This window comes from Plutella xylostella, chromosome 7 (assembly GCF_932276165.1).
Source record: "Plutella xylostella chromosome 7, ilPluXylo3.1, whole genome shotgun sequence".
In the NCBI taxonomy this organism is placed as follows: Eukaryota; Metazoa; Arthropoda; class Insecta; order Lepidoptera; family Plutellidae; genus Plutella; species Plutella xylostella.
The window spans coordinates 155,653-177,434 of NC_063987.1; the positions used below are offsets into that span (position 1 = coordinate 155,653).

General features: G+C 39.4%; 2 protein-coding genes across 2 annotated transcripts; one reads left to right on the forward strand and one right to left on the reverse strand.

Moving 5' to 3' along the window:
* Positions 1-39: 39 nt before the first annotated feature.
* On the forward strand, positions 40-998 carry LOC105393530 (DPH3 homolog). Its single transcript, XM_011565309.3, has 3 exons — positions 40-238; positions 318-392; positions 638-998. Exons 1-3 carry the CDS (start codon positions 131-133, stop codon positions 704-706), a joined length of 252 nt encoding a protein of 83 aa, XP_011563611.1. The 5' UTR covers positions 40-130; the 3' UTR covers positions 707-998.
* A 149-nt stretch (positions 999-1,147) lies between these two features.
* Positions 1,148-21,753, reverse strand: LOC105393545 (arfaptin-2). The gene is made up of 7 exons (XM_011565323.3): positions 21,344-21,753; positions 21,016-21,146; positions 20,171-20,335; positions 19,528-19,696; positions 15,197-15,349; positions 4,004-4,151; positions 1,148-2,688 (listed from the first exon to the last, which is right to left on the reverse strand). Exons 1-7 carry the CDS (start codon positions 21,352-21,354, stop codon positions 2,536-2,538), a joined length of 930 nt encoding a protein of 309 aa, XP_011563625.2. The 5' UTR covers positions 21,355-21,753; the 3' UTR covers positions 1,148-2,535.
* Between the last annotated feature and the right edge of the window lie 29 nt (positions 21,754-21,782).

A 21,782-nucleotide genomic window follows, 5' to 3' on the forward strand; every position in this document is an offset into this window, starting at 1 on the left:
CTGACCACAGAGTGAGTACATTATTTATACTGTGTCTGACTGAAATACGGAACGGAAATACTAGGAAAAGCTGGAAAAGCGGTGTTATTGTATTGCACGTTTTCTAAAATAAACTCTACACCACATAGAAATGACTGTGTTCCACGACGAAATAGAGATCGAAGACTTCGAATACGATGAAGACGAAGACATGTATTACTATCCGTGCCCTTGTGGAGATCGATTCCAGATAAGTAAGGTTAGAATTAGAAAAGTTTTAATAATGCAGTGCTTGTTAGTGGTCAGCACCAGTTGCTAATTTATTAATTCATTTTCAGGAGGAACTAATAGCTGGCGAAGAAGTGGCTACATGTCCCAGTTGCTCCCTTGTTGTCAAAGTTATATATGACCAGGTTAGTAATAACAATAACTTGCCATGCACTTCAGAATTAATAGATGACAAAAACATGCCATAAGGCAATACTACATAATTAATTATGATGATAATATAAAATTAATCCAAGTAATTAACAATTTATCTCGGTCGATCTGTCAATGTCAATTACTTTGTGGTTCTGTCCTACCATGTCCTACTCCTGTCTGACCACAGAGTGAGTACATTATTTATATTATTTGTAATTACTGTTTACATTTGCAGGAGAAATTTAAAGCTGAAGCTGAAGAAATTCTAAAAGATGATGGGGACAAAGAAGCTATTAAGGCATAAACTCTGACACTGTGGTGTGGTTATTGAGAAAATAGATTCAGCTCAAGAAAGAATGAAACTCTTTCATGAGTTCAGACAACTGCTTGATCATTACTGGAAATGAGTGTGGACCAGATGGGTTTACTCTTGTGATGAGTCAAGTTCTTATTGTACTCCACATTGGATATAATAGAATAAGCCTCGTCCAAGTAAAAACCCTGTCACCGCATTATTATAATATGAACTGCATCTGTGTGTGAATACTGGACCAAGTCCAGGCTTACTGTGATAATAAAGTAATGTTTATTTTTAATAGTTGTGTATTTTCTTGTTTATGGATTCAGCTGCCATGATAGGGAACAGAACAGATGAATTTAGGGTCATTGGTGGCAATCCCAGTGTCCAGGGTGGCCAGGATTTGATTCTAGGTGTTGTTCACCTAGGTATATCAAAAAGAAATAAAACACATTCATACAAAAAAAACTATTTTACACTCCTAAAATCATATAAATGCAATGTGGTCACTATAGGTATACATAATGATATCCAAATAAATAATAGATTATATTGATAACACAATTTTTTGACTAGCTAGGTACATCAGAGTTTTTTTAATTATAAACCTAATATTTCTTGTAGTGTAGTATTGTCATCAAGGTTGTAAACATTGAACTAAATAAATTATTCTAAATTGTAAACTAATAAAACCAATTTAAAGCTACCAAAATCACCACCACTTCACAAATTTTCAAATAAATTGTGCTTGACTACTAGTTGAGCATTATCAACTAAGTTAAATTGTTAATGGAACCTAAATTGAGATCTATTCAATCAATACTAATACAAAATTTCACTTCAATAAAAAGTTGCTGTAAATTAAAATTATTTATCATTTTATAAATTTAAATATTTCATTCAAACTAGTCCAAAGTTCCTATAAATAATGGAAATTTATAACATATTAGGAGTTAACGCTAAATTATAAGTTTACACATATTTTTAGGCAAGCTAGGTACATAATACTGAACTGTACCTAATGCAATCGGCTGATAACTAAAGTACCTGAAGTCAATATGTTTATACAATATACAGTGGTGTCATGTGTAAGTAAGTATACTTATGGTAGGTAGGTATACCTTTATTGGTTATCTAAATGTAGCATGCTTCTATGGGAAGTCATATTTTTATTTCGTCTGGGCGTGTAGCACGGGACACAAGACATGATATAATACAAAGTATTAACACCTCATTTCCGAGTCCGGACGCTGTGAATGAGCGCGACGCATTTTGTTTATAATTTCTTGTGCATGACAAGACATCTTGCATCCCATGCTATGGGGCCCTGTATTATCTGATTTGCACTAGCTGAACAATTAGTTCAAATAATATCCAAAGTGCTTTTAATCTAGCTGGAACACTATACTTTATCTTATACAAAATACTATAACAATGGAGCTATTAAGGCTTTTCAATTACGAATCCTTAAAATATCCCTATCAATAGATGGAAACATATATTATTTTAGCTCTTAATAATATAACTACTATAAGTAAGTATCTTTGATATTAGATTAAATATTACATTTTAATGAAATTTTGGAAATCCAGTTTCCTGGCTTTACTATACTCACAAGTATAAGAACAATCCAGCAGGTCTATATACATACGCGAACTTTAAACATTAATACGTAAGTACAGAGCTAAGAAACAATTCAAAAACCCCTCTCACTTACAACACCGCACTACTTCACTCACAAGTCCATCGTTCTAGAAACTGCTATTCAGTACATGTCCCCTCTCGAACAGCTTGTTGGTCTTGCTCCCGAGACACACGGCGTACCGGTGGCGCCCCTACGAGGGGTGCGGGGGCGCGGGGGCGGGCGCGGGCGCGGGGGGGGTGATGTGGAAGTGCCTCACGGCCGCCTCTAGTGCCACGTTGTTGCCGCTGAAGTACGCCGAGATCGCGTTGTGGAATAGCAGGAGCTGCTTGTTCATTACTTTCACCTGGAACAGAGGTTTGGAGGTTTTGAGCAGTTGCTTGAGTATGCTGGCCCTGAAAAATGGCGGCTTTATCTACGTAGATAAATGTGCTGCTGTTCTCTTTAACCGCTGTAGGAGTTTATTTGCGTAGATAAAGATGCCATGTTGCGGAGGATAATGATCATGAAAAGCGGCTGTGTTGCCCGCTGTTGTGAATATGGGTTGATAAATTTGAGTAAAGCATATATTAGCTAATGACAATAATGTTTTGATTTATAAATAAAATATAATATATACAATTCAATCATAGTGAAAATTTAATTAAAACTCTTATAGATTCTGAGAATAGCAGACATATACAATAAGTGTGTTTTTGTATTTAGAGAGATTTTATATCATGGAAACATATTTAACATCAATAATTTCCCAAACCACATTGTATGAAGACAACATTAAATCCTCCTTTTGTTAATAAATATTCTTACAAAACAATTTCACATGAAGCACAAACATAATTGAAACACTTCTACTAACATGAGCAGTTTGCCGACAGGTATTCTGACTGCGTTGGCCAATGAGCACAATGATAGATAGTAACAGAAGGAGAAAGTAATTAGCCTCACCTCGACACCGAATGACAGCTGGAAGAAAAGCCTAGATATAAACTCGCCTTATACATATTTAATAATAAATATATTGGAATTCAAAGTGCAAGTGGGGGAAAGCTTTAGTTTTAGACAATAAGTATTTGTTCACAGGTTGTGAATGATAAGTATTTGTGTCGTTATTCCCATAAAAACAAATAATGATCAAGTACCTATATCTTTATCCTAATAACCTGACTTGGAACCAGTATCATGGTGGTAACACAAGCCTTTTTATAGACTCACAAGTTTGGTACATTATGTGAGAAAGCATCAGATTTGTGCACTTTGGTGTACTGTATCGTAATATTCGTAATGATGTAATACTGAGCCCAAACTCTGTTAGTTATACCAGCCCAAAATCCTGCTACGCAAAAGTGCCACGAGTCTTACACAGTGCTACAAAAATGTTACATGGTGTATAAACTTTATTACAGTGCCAAGTGTCTTTACAACGGTACCCCTTGTCTGTACAGCAGACTATTATGTAGCGTTTACACAAGATTAGTAGCTAATCCTTAATTCCTGTTTAGGTCATGGGTTTGTTTTGTAACATTTACCGCTTATCAATCATACACAGTACTTCTACTTGTCATTAGCTAGCACTTCTATACAGTTCCATAAACCCTGTAGGTATAGATACCACCATGTCAATTGCACAGTGCCACTACCACCACCTACCCCCCACAACTCACTCGGTTCTCATGCAGCAGATGCAGCTTCACGGCCACGTCGTCCCGTAGCCGTGCGTACTGGCGGCGGTGGCGCTCGGTGGCGGCTAGTAGCGGCTCGGGGGCGGGAGACGACGCTTCGACCTCGCTGCGGTACGCGTCGTATTCTATCCTGTGGGGGGAGAGGGGGGGTTGTTGTATAGGGTGTCGTATGGAGGCAAATCTAAGGCCTGAGGATAAATTTCAGTATTTCTTAACGTTGGACGAAAAAAGAGGGGTGTTATAAGTTAAACGTGTCTAACTACACGTTATCGTATCGTTTTGTGGTAGCATAGATCCCATTGATTTGTTTTTTTTAGGTCATTGATAATGTTACCCTAAGTGCTCTTAGATTTATAATGAGGGATTTTCCTTGACAGTTTTAAAGTTCCAAAATTGTCCGATAGATGGCCACTGGCCTGTCGTTTTTTATGAGCTGCATTCTTCTGAGGGAGCGGAGGATGTCATAAATCATACAAATGTAAACCAAATAAACCTACCACAAAACAATCTAACAGCCATGTAGTACCTATAGAGCTTCCACTATGTTATTGTATTCTTGACGTTTCCTTATGTCTGGTAAGTAAAGTTGGTTTTCCTTTGCAGTCATCAAATATGTATGGGATTTTGACTGTCAAGAAACCAATAATATAATGGACCGAGTATAGTTATCGTTATCGCATATGGTTGAAGTCACAACCATTTGGTTTTTGTATTGGCTGAAAAGAATCGAATCCATGCCGTCTATTTAAAAAAATGCAGTGCTGTTGAGTATGAAGTTTTACTAGCTTATTCTTTTTATACCATAGTGAATCGGACATACCGCCCACCAAAAACATCGTTTTTAAGATAAAATTAACTAAACAAATATACTTAACTAACTTAATATAGCTTATAAATAGCAATGGACTGCATAAAATTTTAAAGTTTCTCCTTCCTTTCAATTGTACTTGCATGCCGCCCACCATGACTTACTCGGCCTCAGGTTGTTTCGGCAGTGGTATTATCTTGTACAAAGGTCTCTTCAATTCATTGTTTCCTTTGCACTGTACCGTCACTACTCTGACTATGTTATCTTCTCCTGGGTGAAGATACTTGATTCGACCCAGTAACCATTTAGTCGGGGGCATGTCTTCATTCTTGACGACTACCAAATCGCCTATCTCTGGTGATGGAACTGCTACTTGCCACTTGAATCTCTGTTGCAGAGTGTTGAGATACTCTGTTCGCCATCTGCACCAGAAATCACTTGTCATTCGTTGAATGAGTTGCCATCTTGTCAACAATCCGTTCTTCTTAGTTTGGTAGTCTGGACCAGGTACACCTATTAGAGGTTCTCCCACTAAGAAATGTCCCGGTGTTAGCGGCGTTTCTGTAGTGTTGTCTATCTGACAGATTGGTCGTGAATTAAGGCATGCCTCAATCTGTGTTAGCAGGGTAGACATCTCTTCATATGTAAGTTTGGTATCCTTATTTACCCTGGTCAAATGTCTCTTCGCCGATTGTACACCTGCTTCCCATAATCCGCCACATGTTGGCATTCTAGGGGGTATAAAGTGCCATGTCGTGCCGTCGTTGGCTAGCAGTTCTGCCACTTCTTTGGTCATAGCACTCTTGTTTTCGTTGAGTTCTTTTAACTCTCTGGCGGCTCCGACAAAGTTTGTTCCATTGTCACTCCATAAATGCGCACAATGTCCCCTGCGTGCCACGAATCTCCTGAATGCTGCAATGAAGGCTTGTGCGGTAAGATCTGTCACTGCTTCAAGGTGAATTGCCCGAGTAGACATGCATACGAATAAGCAGATGTATCCCTTGTATGCACGTTGTCCGCGACCCTTGGATGTTCTTATTAACACAGGCCCGGCGTAATCGACCCCACTGTGTTTAAACGCTCTGTGTTGATGGACTCTCGCGGCTGGTAACTGACCCATGAACTGATTCTTGCCTTTAGCTTTGTCTATAATACACGTCTTGCAGTTGTGTATGCATCTTCGAACACCTGACTTTAGACCAATCACCCAGTAGTTAGTTCTTATATAAGCCATCATTGCTTGAATGCCGCCATGAAGAGTTTTCATGTGTGCTTCTTGTATCAATAACCTTGTGATGTGTTGACTACTTGGGATAATTATTGGGTGTTTTGTTTGTTCAGCTATCTCAGCATTTTGTAATCGCCCTCCCACTCTCAGAATGCCCTTTTCATCTAAGTTGGGTGATAGGCTTATAAGTGAACTTCTTTTCTTCACTCTTCCGTCCCTTTTTATCTCTTCTATTTCTCTTCCATAAACCAAGTTTTGATAATATTTTATGGCTTCGCTTAAAATTTTATCCATTTCAGAAACTTCTATATAATTCTTTCTTGGTTCTGTCTCAGTATTCTTTATCATTCTTCTACAATAAGCTAACACTCTTTTCATCCTTGAAATTGAAGAGAATCTCTCCCAGATAGGTTTTTCTTCTACTGAAGTTGTATGACACGAAACCTTCAATTCTAAGTCTGTGGTTGGAATCTCACTTTTGTCAAATTGTATTGTGTCTTGCTTTAACCAATCAGGCCCAGTCCACCAGATCTTACATGCAGCTACCTCGCTGGCTTTAATGCCTCTCGAAGCGATATCTGCGGGGTTTTCGGCAGACTGAACATGATGCCAATGGTCACCGTCGACTACACGAGTGATGTCTGATATTCTGTTTGCTACGAAGGTTCGCCAATTATGTGAATCTGACTGTAGCCATGCTAGTACTACAGTTGAGTCCGTCCAGGCAAAGACTCTCTCTTTCGGTATACTCAATGGCTCCACTATATCTTCTATAAGTTCTGTCAATAGTGCTGCTGCAGAAAGCTCTAACTTTGGAATCGACAATTGCTTTAACGGTGCAACTTTCGTCCGTGCTGCGATCATAGTTACATGAATCTCGTCTTCTTCCACTACTCGCAGGTATGTAACAGCAGCATATGCTTGAGTGGATGCATCTGCCAACCCGTGTATTTCTGCCTTTTCTCTATTTACTAGTGTAGAATTCACCCATCTAGGTACAGTTGCATTCTGCAGATGTATAATCTCTTGTCTGTATGTTTTCCATTCTTCGATTAAATGGTTGGATAATTCAGTATCCCAATCCAATTCACATTTCCATAGTTTTTGTATCAGCATCTTTGCTATTATTATGACTGGTGACAGCCAACCAAATGGATCGAAGAGGCGTCCTACGTCTGAAAGAATTGCTCTCTTTGTTACAGGATGTCTCAGTTCTGGTAAATTAACAGTGGCTTTGAATTTGTCATCTTTCCTGTCCCATGTCAATCCGAGTATCTTTATAATCGCATCTTGTTTTATCACTCTGATTGTGTCTTCTCCTTGTATATGGTTCAAAACTTCTTCTGAATTGCTCGACCACTTTTGCATCTCAAATCCTCCACTTTTAAGTATTGTTCCGATTTCTGTACATATCTTTTTAGCTTTCTCTACATCTTCAGCTCCCGTCATGAGATCATCCATATAGAATGAGTGTTTTATCAATGGAGCAGTTTCTGGAAATCTATGGGCTTCATCGTCAGCTACTTGATTTAGTGTTCGTACAGCTAGATATGGAGCTGCAGCTGTACCAAATGTGACAGTTGTGAGGTTGTAGTTTTTTATGTCACCACTAGGGTCATCTCTCCAGACAATTCGTTGTAAGTCTGTATGTTCTTCAGTCATTTTAACCATTCTATACATCTTTGTTATGTCACCGACAATGCAGATTTTATGCGTGCGCCATTTAGTTATTAGGCTCCGCAGATCAGGTTGCAGTGCAGGCCCAATCATCATTACGTCGTTCAGTGAGTGACCATTTGAACCCTTTGCCGATGCATCAAATACTACTCTAACCTTAGTTGTCTCTCTGTCTTCGCGAACAACTGCATGGTGTGGTAGATACACTGTCAGTTCATTGTCTGGTGTTTTTGACTCGTTCATATGACCCATCTCTAAGTATTCGTGTATGACCTTTGTGTATTCAGTTTTCAATTTGTCATTTTTTTTGAATTTTTTCTCCAACTGCTTGAATCTAGCTATAGTTTGCTGCTTCGTATCTCCACACAACTTAACTGTTTCTTCTATACTTTGTTTCAGTGGTAAATGTACTATGTATCTTCCTGTTTCATCTCTTGTAGTACTATCTTTGTAAATATTTTCACACATTTCTTCTTCTTTTGTCATAAGCTTCCTCTTTTTGTATATATCTGTCTCTATTTCCCAGAACCTCCGTAACATATCATTGTCTTCTACCACTTGTCTTGTGATATGTAGGGTTGTCACATTATGTTTCATTATTTCCTCTGTACCTTTTCTCTGACCGGAAAGTATCCATCCCAACATTGTTTTCTGAGCCACTACTCCATCGGGCAGTTTTATTAGTCCTTCTTCTATTATTTTACAGAAGACTTCTGCTCCGAGCAATAAATCAATTTTTCCCGGTGTTTTGTAAGTAGGGTCAGCCAAATTTAATGTTTGTAGTATTTGCCAATTCATTATAATATCTTTCGACGGTAATTTAGTGGATATTGTTTTCAGAACGTAAGCTGTCACATTTACAACCTTGTTTGTGTAACTTGACTTTATTTTCATCTCGACCAAATGTTTCAGAGGAATTTTAGTACCTTCTCCGACTCCCGACGCTACACCGTTGATGTCTGTTTTTCTTAGCCTCAATAAATCAACAACTCTCGCAGATACAAATGATGCCTCAGAGCCTTGATCTATGAGTGCTCGCAACGTATGTACCGCACCATCATCTGATTCCATTTGAACTTGGGCTGTCGCTAATAGCACTTGAGTACTTGGTTGTTGATTGGAGAAGTGTGCGGTTGTGATTGTAGGTTCTGGTTGTATGGTTGTGTGATGTATAACTAGTGGGTAGGTTGAGCCACTTGTGTCAACCGTCAGTCGTTCATTGAATACAGCGATACAACTTTATAGTCCGGTGTTTTATTAGTTTAAATCCTCATACACAACAAACTGGCGACGAGAAAACCTTACACGCGTAATAATAGTGTTGATAAAGTAATTAGTGTTGTGAGAAACAATGGCCGGACATTGTAACGCAGTTTTCGGTGGCGCGCTCACGTTCGACCACCATGTGCACGAGTGGAGCATATTCGACAGCCGCCTCACCCAGTACTTTACTGCAAACGACATAAACGATGTCACGGATAAAGCTGGGGTGAAAAGACGGGCGCTGTTATTGTCAGCGTTGGTGGAGAACACATACCGCGTCGTGCGTGACTTGGTATTTCCAGAAGACTTGGACAAAGTGGAATATACCGTGATCAAGCAGAAGTTGAGCGACCATCTGCAGCCTAAAAGAAGTACGTTCGCTGAAAGATTTAAATTTTACAAGGCGGAGCAGCGACCGAACGAAGACCTGGCTGAGTGGGCGGCGCGAGTGAGGAGTCTCGCTCAGTACTGCGGGTTTAAAACGGAACTCGATTCGACTTTGCGAGACCGATTTGTTCTCGGGCTCGAGAACACAAAAGAAAAGGAGAAGCTGTTTGCTGAAAGCGTGGACAGCCTGACATTCAACAGGGCGTTGGAGTTGGCTCAAAGCGTGCGCTGCGCGCGGCAAGCGTTGAGCAGTTCGCGGACAATGGCGGCGGCGGCGGCGGCGAGCGCACAGGACGTGTTCGCGCTGCGCCCGGGCGAGCCCGCCGGCAGGAGCCGGGCGGCAGCCCCATCGGGTTCGCTCAACGCCAGTGCTAATGCTAATCCTAAGTGCAGTGTGTGCGGGTATAAAAATCACCGTAAAGAGGAGTGTCGTTACGTAAATTTTACGTGTAAAAAGTGTAACCAGAAGGGCCATTTACGACGAATGTGCAAAGTGAAAAGTAACCATTTTTTGGCTGCGGATGGCAACGGTGATGATGATCTATTAGACGGTATTTATGATTTATTCAATATCAAAACTATTCACGGCGAACCGATGCAACAGATCATTTTAATAAATAACAAACCGGTTTCTTGCGAGATAGATAGTGGTAGTGCTGTCTCTGTTTTACCGGTCGATGTTTACGATTTGCATTTTAGATCGAGTCACCCGTTATCTAATTGTAACATTTCTTTAAATTGTTATAATGGTACAAAAATATCACCTTTAGGTTATTTACAGGCGGATTTGATGTACGAAAACCGCAAAGAAACTTTAAAAATGTATGTGATTGATACTAAAGGACAACTTCCTTTATTAGGTCGCGATTTTTTCAGCAAGTTTCATTTAGAAATATGTTCAGCGGACTGCAATAACTTGAGGTGCAGCGATGACGTAAGTCAAGCGGTAAAAAGTAAATTTGCGAAGTTATTTACGGATGAATTAGGGACATTTAATAAGTATAACATAACGTTAAAAGTGAAGCCGGATGCCCAGTTACGATTTTTCAAGCCGAGACCAGTCCCATTGGCATTAAAACCTAAGGTTGAAAGTGAATTAAATAGGTTATTGGATTTAGGTATCATAGAAAAGGTAGATCACTCGGAGGTAGCTACGCCGATAGTGCCAGTGTTGCGGGCCGATGGAGATATCCGGATTTGTGGCGATTTCTCGGTAACACTGAATAAATTCTTGTATATGGATAATTATCCATTACCTCGCATAGAAGAACTATTTGCCAAGCTTCATGGAGGTGAGAAATTCTCTAAGCTAGATCTTAGTAGAGCTTATAACCAATTTAGGTTAGATGATTCAAAAAAACTGACGTGTATAAATACACATAAAGGTTTATTTTGCTACAATCGTTTAGTATTTGGATTATCAAATGCTCCTTTCATATGTCAGCAAATTATGGAAAATCTACTATCAGATATAGAAGGCGTTTGTATATTTCTTGATGACGTACTGATAACAGGGCCGAATAAAAAGGTTCACTTGGAACGATTATTTAAAGTTTTGAGTCGTTTGGAAGAAGCGGGCTTGCGATTAAAACAAAACAAATGTGAATTTTTTAAGGATTCGGTAGAATATTTAGGTTACGTCATAGACAAAAATGGATTGCATAAGTCGAAAGGCAAAGTTGAGGCGATTTTAAACTGCACTTGTCCCAAGAATGTATCTGAGCTAAAATCATTTTTGGGCATGGTTAATTATTACAGATGTTTCGTACCTAACACATCTAGCATATTAAAGCCACTGCACATGTTGTTAAAAACGGGTCAACCTTGGATATGGGGGCAGGAACAGGTACAGGCGTTTAATAAAATTAAAGAGGAGTTAGCTGGGGATCGCGTGTTGGCGCATTACAACCCGGAGTACCCCACGATCGTGACGGTAGACGCAAGTCCGGCCGGATTAGGTGCTATCCTGGCTCAGCGGCAGCCTGACGGCTCGGAGCGGGCCGTGGCCTACGCCAGCCGCTCCTTAGCTAAGAGTGAAATCAATTACGCGCAGATACAGAAGGAAGCGACGTCTATAGTGTTTGGTGTGAAGAAGTTCCACCACTATCTATACGGACGTACCGAGCCTTTTACGTTGAGGACCGACCACAAGCCTCTAATTTCAATATTTGGTAGCAAGCGTGGTGTACCAGAAATGGCGGCAAATAGACTGCAGCGATATGCGCTTTTCCTTTCTGCGTATAACTTTAATATCGAGTATGTAAAGAGCGATAATAACACGGCAGATTTCTTATCACGGGCTATAAACATGTCTATAAAAAATGATATGGTAGAACGGGAAATGTTTGATAAGTCATTGTATATTAATTATATTGATGAGGATACACTTAGGCCCATATCAAGAAAGGACGTAATAAAGGAGACACAAAATGATATTATTTTAAAACAGGTGTTAGTTTTCGTCCAAAACGGGTGGCCACGAAAAGTTGTAGACGATCAGTTAAAGCCGTATTATGATTGTCGTTTACAATTAACGGTAGAAAATGGGTGTATCTTACGGGGACACAAAATTGTTATACCTACCGTATTTAGAGAACAGTTACTAAATGAATTGCATAGCTCACATTTTGGAATTGTGAAAACAAAATGTGAAGCGCGAGCGCGAATGTGGTGGCCTAAAATTGATCAACACATTGAAGAAAAAATTGGATCTTGTAGTGTGTGCAATTCATTTCGTAGCTCGCCGCCCCGAGCGCCCCTGGCGCCGTGGCGCTACCCGGCGCGGCCCTGGCAGCGCGTGCACCTCGACATGTTCTCCGTGGACTCCAAGCAGTTCCTGGTGATCGTCGACGCGCACTCGAAGTGGGTGGAGTGTTTCTTTATGAGTACCACGGATACGGAAGCGATACTAGCCAAATTAAGCGAAGTTATGAGCAGATTTGGTTTAATACGTGTGTTGGTTACGGACAACGCAAGTAATTTTTGTTCTAATCGGTTCGAATCTTTTTGTAAAACAAATGGAATTGAGCACCTTACAATTGCACCGTACCATCCAGCTTCAAATGGCCAGGCCGAAAATTCAGTGAAAACTATAAAAAAAATGGTAAAGTCAATCATGATAGAAAATAAGGATTTGAAAGTCATAATGTTAAAATTGAACAACTGTCTATTTGATTATAGGAATTCCGCGCATTCCACGACCGGTTTTTCGCCAGCACAATTGTTACTAGGCCGTAAACTGCGATGTCGTCTCGATCTGTTGCACGATTCTAAGCCATGTGATGATTCATTGCCAGCTGATATAAGTACTTGTCAATTACCGTTGGCTTCCGCAGCTAAAGATAATGTTGTTGTAAAACAGACCTTACAGCGTAAGCAGTACGGTGGAATACGAAATAAGAAATTTCAGGACGGTGATATTGTTCTTACAAAATGTTTTTATAACAATGGAACCCGATTTAAATGGCTTTTGGGAACAGTTAAAAGTGAAATAGGTTCTAACATGTACTCAGTGTTTGTAAAAGACGTTAACAGATTAATAAAAAAACATACAGACCAGTTGTTACCATATAAAGGTACCTATTTGCAAACGGATAGTTCCGACGATGATTTTAGCGTTTTTGGTGATGTTGGCAATGAAGCTATTGCGGAAGATAACACCTCGTTGTGTAGCGACAGTTCTTTCAGGAGTTCTGAGGAGAATGTCCCAGTCTCACCACAAATAGTTTGTAGTAATGGTCCAAGTTGTAGTAGCAGTTCTCCAGTAGTACAGGGGAGAGAAAATGATAATTTGGAGCGTTTAGTTAGAACTACTAGGAACCCTAACCCTTCATATAAATAAATAATATTAGGTACCTACTTATATTGTGTTTATGTGGGTTTAATTAAAACAATGAATGTTTGTAAACAATAGTTATAATTAGGTTTAAGTATGCTTGTTTTTCTTGTAATTTTTAACATGAACAAATGTTTAAATGTTTGAAATAGAAGTTCAAATGTAATTTTGGTTTGGTAAATTCTTTAGATTAAGGGTGGAGGGATTGTGATGTATAACTAGTGGGTAGGTTGAGCCACTTGTGTCAACCGTCAGTCGTTCATTGAATACAGCGATACAACTTTATAGTCCGGTGTTTTATTAGTTTAAATCCTCATACACAACAGGTTGTTTCTCTCGCTCGGTGTAACAAGGAGTGATGTTTCTTATGACAGATGCGACATGTTGTTCTTTGTTTGCATTGATATACATTGTGACTTGGTATTAGACAGTTGAAACATAAATTGTTTTTCTTCACAAATTCTTGTCTATGCTCAACTGTTTGTTTTGCAAATTCTTTACAATGGTACATGTAGTGGTCTCCGTTGCAATACACACATGACCTTGTGTTTACCTTTGCATGTGCAATTTGACATGTATCTTGTTCACCTTCACTTTCTTCAGCCATGGTGTGGAAAGATTTGTGTGTCTGGGGTCTTTCCCTCACAGACGATGGCTCGGAAGTGATTAATTCGAGTGTTCTAAACTTTGTCTCAAGAAATCTTTGCAGATCTCTCCACGTAGCCATCTTGTCTGAGTCTTCGTTATGTGAGTGTTCCTCCCAGCTGTTCAGTGACTCTGCGTCCATCTTCTGAGATACTAAGAACACTATGATTGGGTCCCAGGAATCAGTTGCTATCTTTAGATTATTTAGGCTGTTTAGGCATTCAGTCGTAGTATCCAACAGTGTTTTTATCTGACTTGCTGACTGGTTGGTTACTTTCTTTTGGCTAAATAATCGTTTCAGTATAGAATTCGCAATCATCTTTTTGTTTCCGAAGCGCCCTTTTAGTATTTCCCATGCCTGTGTATAGTTGCTATCTGTTATTTGTATGTGGCGTAGCAACATCTCCGCCTCTCCGGCGACACTTCTTTTCAGGTAATGTAGTTTTTGTACATCGCTCAGTGATGTATTGTGAACAAGTGCTGTGAATAGGTCTTGGTATGTAGGCCAATCTTCATATTTACCGGAAAATGTAGGAAGTTGTATTTTCGGTAGTGTGGCAAAGGACATTGGACTATGTGGTACCTGTGCTGCTGTAGTTGTAGTTGTTTCATTTGTTGGTTGCGGTAGTGACGGTTGTGTGAGACAATCGGTAAGGTCTGCTTGTAAATCAAGGTATATGTCTTGAATCTTGAAGTATTCTTCGTTCACAAAGTACTCGATGTCTTTCCTGTCCTCCCGCGGCGTGCACTTTGTGAGATTCTGAAATGCTTCTTTGTATGTACCCCAGTATTGTTCATTATTTTTTAACCTTGTTGTTATGTACCCTTCCGTTAGTCTTTGTTTCGGGCATTTTTTAAAGTTGACTAGTTCTCTTTGTATTATATGAGCCGTTTGATACAATGTATCTAAGTATTCACTTTGTTCTTTGTTCAGTAATGCCATTTTTCACACTGAAATTTGCCAACTGTCACTAGTGCACTTTTCCAATTTATTTAGTGTAAATTGATTATCCCGGTCGTAAGGACCATTATGTTTGTTGTATTTCGTGGTCTTAATTTCCTAAATAAATTGGATTTGTTATATTGAAACACGTTTTTTTTATTTTGCTGTTTTATTTTCTCAACTTCACTTTTGACATAGTAATTTATTCTTTTTATACCATAGTGAATCGGACAGCCATCTATAATCTGTTTTTGTCTATGGTTGTTGTCTATGATGGGAAAACTCCCATTATCAAAATCGGTTAAACCATTGCCATTGAAAAGTTATGCTATCATATGCAGTTCATTGTCGGAGGTATAAACTATAATTTCTTTCCCATGTCGACCCACCTGGCGGTCTCGTACAGCCGGACAGTCTGCAGCGTGTCGGCCACGGTCTTGTGCACGAGCGTGCTCAGCGACGTGTTGAACAGCTGCAGCGCGGCCAGCAAAGACTCGCCGTTGCGGGTTAGCGAGCGCTGCGTGTCCGCGTTGTACAGGAATCTGCGGATACGGAATTATAATAATAACATTTCATTTGGACGGTCGAATGGCGTAGTGGTTAGTGGCCCTGACTGCTATGCCGAAGGTCGCGGGTTCGATTCTCGGCTGGGGCAGATATTTGTTTAAAGACAGATATTTGTACTCGGGTCTTGGGTGTTGATATTTATACTTAGTATCTATCTATGTATGTATTTGTGTAGATATATCAGCAGTCCGACACCCATAACACAGGTTCTGCCTAGCTTGGGGTCGGAAGGCCGTGTGTGAGATGCCCCCACATATTTATTTATTTATTATTTATTTATTTAGATTAATGTTGCCAAACGGGCGTCTACATGTTGTTCAGCCCCATGCATGCATTCCAAATGCCCGGGACCGCACGGTCCCGAAATGGTAACTAATGACACAACACTGGTGTTCACTCGGATGACCTAAACATTCATTTTTCACTGGCACTAGGCAAATACAACACAATCTTTCAGGCTGAATGTGTTGCTATTACACGGGCCGCTAACGCAGTCAAATCTAGAAAGGTTACGAATCAACGTATTCGTATCCTATCTGATAGTGCTGCAGTTCTGCTAGCTTTGTCTAGCAAAACTATAACTTCGGGGCTAGTACTAGAGTGTCACTCAGCTCTAGAATCGCTTGCCTCACAAAACAATACCATAACCCTCCAGTGGATAAAAGGGCACAGCGGGTCGCTGGGGAACGACGCTGCTGATGAACTTGCACGAAAGGGATCTGACACTGCACCAATAGGCCCAGAGCCGATAGTACCGATCCCTTTCAACCAAATTCGCTCTTGGTTGCGTTCCCGAACGACAGAATGCCACACCAATCTCTGGAGTAACAGTGCCGAGTGCAAACAAACAAAAGCTTTTGTACCACTAATTAATACTAAACTAACACGCAAATTATTATGCTTGGACAGAGCAAACTTACGTGTCGTGATAAGTACCATAACAGGCCACTGCCGGTTAAATAAACACCTATATCGCATGAAAATCTCCACCACTCCTCTTTGCAGAAGTTGCATGGAGGAAGATGAAACAGCTTCCCATGTCTTGTTACATTGCAAAGGCGTGGAGTCACTACGGTCAAAAATCCTCGGATCTCCGGGGTCCCTCCGGGAAGTCATGAGCAACCTAGGTCTTCTACTGGCTTTCTGGCGTGAGCTTGGGTGGCTTAATAGCTAGTCACCCCATAGGTATTTCACGCATAATGGCCCACCTTGGAGGCTAAATGCGGAAAATCAGCTCGCCATGATAGATAGATAGATAGACACAACATAATAATGATAAATAATATGCAGGGGCATGTAGTGTGTGTAGAATGTTAAGTGAGTTTTTATGGAAGACGGGTTCAATAATGGATGATTGGATAGTTGGATGGTTGGATAGTTGGATGATTGTATGGATGGATGGATGGTTGAATGGTTGGATAGTTGGATGGTTGTATGGATGGATGGTTGTATGGTTGGATAGTTGGATGGTTGGATAGTTGGATGGTTGTATGGATGGTTGGATGGTTGGATAGTTGGATGGTTGTATGGATGGTTGGATAGTTGGATGGTTGGATAGTTGTATGGATGGATGGATGGTTGGATAGTTGGATGGTTGAATGGTTAGATGGATGGATGGATGGAATGGTATATATATATATATATTAGTGATGTAACGAATGTGTGTTTTTGGACATTCGCGAATGCGAATGCGAATGCGAATATCTGAAATCGACATTCGCGAATGCGAATGCGAATGCGAATATTCAGTTTTTGTTCAAATTTGGCGTTATTTGTATGGTTTGGTGGTACCTCGGTACCACTCGGTACCCGGTTACCTCGTACTGAACGAGGTACGTTCCGGTCTAGGCGCATTCCGAATCAGACTAATGACTAAACAATACTAGACGCAATTTTTTTTAAACGTTATTTAGCTCCGTAACACTTACGACACATTGCGACTGTGTGCAGTTTCTGAGGACGATTTACACCAAACATTTAAACGTATGGCTGTCTTGCTCTGACACTATAATGTCAAAATACGCTTTTTTTTGTTTATTTACACTCACGGGCAATAAAAATGATCCATTAAGAAAAACACCAAATTACTCCTAGGCGCAAAAAAATTCTTAATGACGACTTCTGCAATTTTTAAGTTAATTTAACGACGAATCAGAATATTACCAACTATAATAAAAAAAATAAAAAAACAGCCTTCAAAAAACCACTAAAATGTAAGAAATAATTTAAGGTTTACACAAATTCTACTCGTATGTGACAGTACAAATATACCTATATACACAGCAGGAACTGTTCTTTTTTGAAGTTGGTGCGGTGACAAAGTAATCTGAAGAAATATGGCACCAACTTCAAAAAAGAACAGTTCCTGCTGTGTATATAGGTATATTTGTACTGTCACATACGAGTAGAATTTGTGTAAACCTTAAATTATTTCTTACATTTTAGTGGTTTTTTGAAGGCGGTTTTTTATTTTTTTAATTATTATTTTATTTTATAGTTTTTAGTTTATTTGCAATAATTTTCAATCAAAAGTAAGGTGGAAATGATACCAAAAAGTCCTACAAATCAATACGAATCATTCAAGCCTAAACACGAAGTAGTTGCTATATACCGTTGAGGAGTTCCCCTGACTGCCTTCCGTTTCCATCATCAGATCGGCTCAAGGTCACCATCATATTTTTTTGTTATAAGAACTATATTTACGTTCTTAATTTCATTAGAATCGGTTAATATGTGCCCAAAATGGAAATTCATACCCTGTTTTTACCCCTTTACCCACCCTTGGGGGTGAACTAAAATTCTGAAAAAAAAATGGGACCACCTGGGAGCTCAATGCAATACAACAAAAAAAGAATTTTCAAAATCGGTCCATAAACGGCGGAGTAATCGGTGAACATACATAAAAATATATACAAAAAAAAAAGATCCCGACGAATTGAGAACCTCCTCCTTTTTTTGAAGTCGGTTAAAAAACGTTAATATTTGATTAAATGTTTAAAAAAATAAGGGCTATTTGGTGTCTTTTTTAAGTAGAACTATTTCTTTGCACGTGAGTGTATGTTTAGGTCTTATGAAACTACAAGGTGGACCAACAGAAGTCATCCGATGTTGTTTGGCTCTCATTTTTTTATGAAAAACTTGGATTCTGTTTTTTGATTATGTTTATTTGAACCTTTACAATTTTATTGATAAAGTCTAGAAGATGATATCGGAAAAATGGGCGCCGTCACAATTGATTGCCATACGGACTCCTTTTATGGCATTTTTCATCACTCCAGCGAGAACTTCGGCCGAGAGATTCTCGCACTAGCCTTAAGGGCTTCTAGAGACACGGGATTAACTATTCACATAAACACGGGTCTTCAAAAAAACCCCTCAAAACCGTCACAAACGGCAAAATCGTGCGATTTTGCAGGGAAAAATTACAGATAAAACGAAAAAAAAGGCGTCCCGAAAACTGAATAAGTTATACTATTATAATACACAATTATTCCGCGATCTTGGAGAGTATATCACTCCATGGCCTCTGAACTTGTATTCTGCATTTGTCTAGTCCACCAATATCAAAACAAATTTGAAATTGGCGTCCATTTGTACAAATGAGAGCAACTTCCAATAGGGTGATTACTTTTACCCCACCTTGTATTAACTATTTCTAAAGTTTCATTGCCCAAAAAAATAATTAACTAAATACCAAATGAAAAAGGTAATGAGATTAAGAGGGTAACTTGTAATAAAAGGTTATAGACGAATGGATTTTGATTTTATTAACCTACCATTATTTTAAAATACTTTTTTCTAATAAGTACTGATATTCGCAAAACATTCGCACAAAATTTTGCGAATGCGAATGCGAATGCGAATATCCAAAAATGTGCGAATATTCGCGAATGCGAATGCGAATGCGAATATTCGTTACATCACTAATATATATACCTATATAGTTGTATATATATTTATTTGCACTTTTTTGTTTTTTTTTTCTAAAATCGTGTAAAGTTTTTTTTTGCACTCCCATACAATTTGCTCCCTGTACCTCCTGCAGGTTGACTGGTAGAAAATGCTTCTAGCATTAAGTCCACGTGATTGTACAAAATTACTTCTGTATATTGTGCAATAAAAGTATAAATAAATAAATAAATGGTATAGTTACTGCTGCTGCAGCTCGGGCTCGCGCTGTGCCAGCTCGGCGAAGGCCTCGCCCAGCGCGCGCTGCGTGCCCGCCGCGGCCGCCAGCTGCGCCGCCAGCGCCAGGCTCAGCCGCAGGATGCCGCTGTACTTGCGCTGCGTCTCGCGGAGCATCTCGATCTGCGCTTCCAGCTCTGGGAAGTGCAAGATTTTGGTAGTCGGATTTTTTGGAGATAAAAATAATAATTTCTGCATTCTGCACTGGGAAGCAACACCCTTGCTCATTTTCCTTTACTCAAACCTTTTTATTTTATGTTTTATTATTTATTTTTGTGTTGTTTCCGTGTGTGTGTGAAATAAATGTATTTTCTTTCTTTCTTTAATTTAGAACACGTGAGTATTACATTACTTGAAGAGGCTATGTTGGCTAAGGCAATGTGGTGTATGAGGCTAGGAGTCTGGAGAAAAAAGAGTAAAATAGCCACAATTTATGTAAGTATAAAAAAAGGTCCTAAGAAATAAAATTGATCTGGTTTACTTTTTGAAACTTGCATTCTTTGTCTTTAATGCAGGTAAATAATAAAGGACTGCTAGGTAGTATTAGTAAGTGAAGGGCATATAGAAATGAGATTCACCATACTACAATGAGAGATTATCAAACCCATTACCAGTATCAACAGTCCTGGAGGTCTTCCCGAGCTTCTCATACAGGAGTTGGCGGGTGCACTTATATGTGGACAGCGACCAGGTCTTGAGAGACTCCATGCGGTTGGTGCCCGCCTTCACCACCGTGCTGGGGCCCGCCGCCGAGCCCACCGACACTTCTGGAGGCACTGCGGAGTTTGGGAATCATTTCATGATATATATACTGTAGGTTTATATGTGTGAAATTAAATTAAACTAACTTAAGCGCAACTCGCTAGGAGATCGCACTACAAGAAGAAGAATTTAAACCTTACATACATAAAGATGTAAAACATATTCAACAGTTTCTTAAAAAAATAATTTAATATATCCAGAAAAATATGATAAGTATTCTATTCTATTCTATTCTCTGTGGGGGTGTCAGTACCTGCACCTGGCTCTCTCGAATGGAACCTTTGTGCATATCCCCAAGGTCTAAACTGCCTTCCTAAGCTTGGACCTTGGGTTGGTGGGTTCACACATCTAGATGTGCTAAATCTAGATATGCAGGTTTCCTCACGATGTTTTTCTTCACCGTAAGAGCGATGGTATACATTGTACTTAAATTCAGAAAAGAACTCATTGGTATCCGCATCACTGGTGTGAGAAGCGGGTGCTTACCCGACTGAGCTACCACCGCTCTTCAAAATAAAATAAATACAATATGATAAGTATTTATTTAACTAAGTTACAAGTGTAATTACTAAGTCACTTTGAAATCCTACAATAATGTTATTTTCATCTACAGAACTAGTAAAGACTAGTCATTCAGTAGTACAAGCACCATTATAGTGGAACAGCTACTACACAAGTTAGCAAATAGACTTACCGTAAGCGGGTGGAAATGGCATGGACCTTGAGGTGGTGAACTTGGCCTCCGTCCCCGACGTGATGGAGTCGCTGGACTCGCGGATCGGGGGCGTATCCTTGAGCATCTCGTGGATACTGCGCTCCGATTGCCTATGATACCGATTACTAGTCTTAATTTTATACTTATCAGATTCGGATTTCTTTTGTCGTAAATTCAATCTTGATGATCTAGCAACCAAGCTTTGAGAGAGGAAAAACAATTTTACGTATTCCAACAGGCTATAACTAACTCTATTTAACTGATTTAATTAGCAACAAAGCTTAATAATTGATTTAAAGTGACTCACCACTTCGACATGTTGCCGGATTTATTGATTTCTAACTAAAGTCGTATTCTGCCCTGCCCAACGCTCCAACTGCACTAGAACTGCACTATAAAGCAATAGCGCAAATATACCTAGAGTAACATTTTATTTTTATAAAAGAAAGTCTGGAAAATCGTCGTGAACGGAAAGAAAAGCTCAAGCTTTTTCAGCTCAAAAAGCTACACCGATTGACATTTCTCATTTTCCCATTGCTTATGGTTGTTAAATTACCTACTCTGTGGTTGTTAAAACTTTATTCGGATTCCAACATCTATATCAACAGAAGCCTTGTTACAATGGTTGTTGAATAAAGAAGCATTTTTATTTTTAACCGTTGGGGAATTTTCTGTCACACTGACGTTTAAATTGTCATATTGAAAACTAGTGATGGGATACCAAATTAGTTCTGTTTAATCTAAAT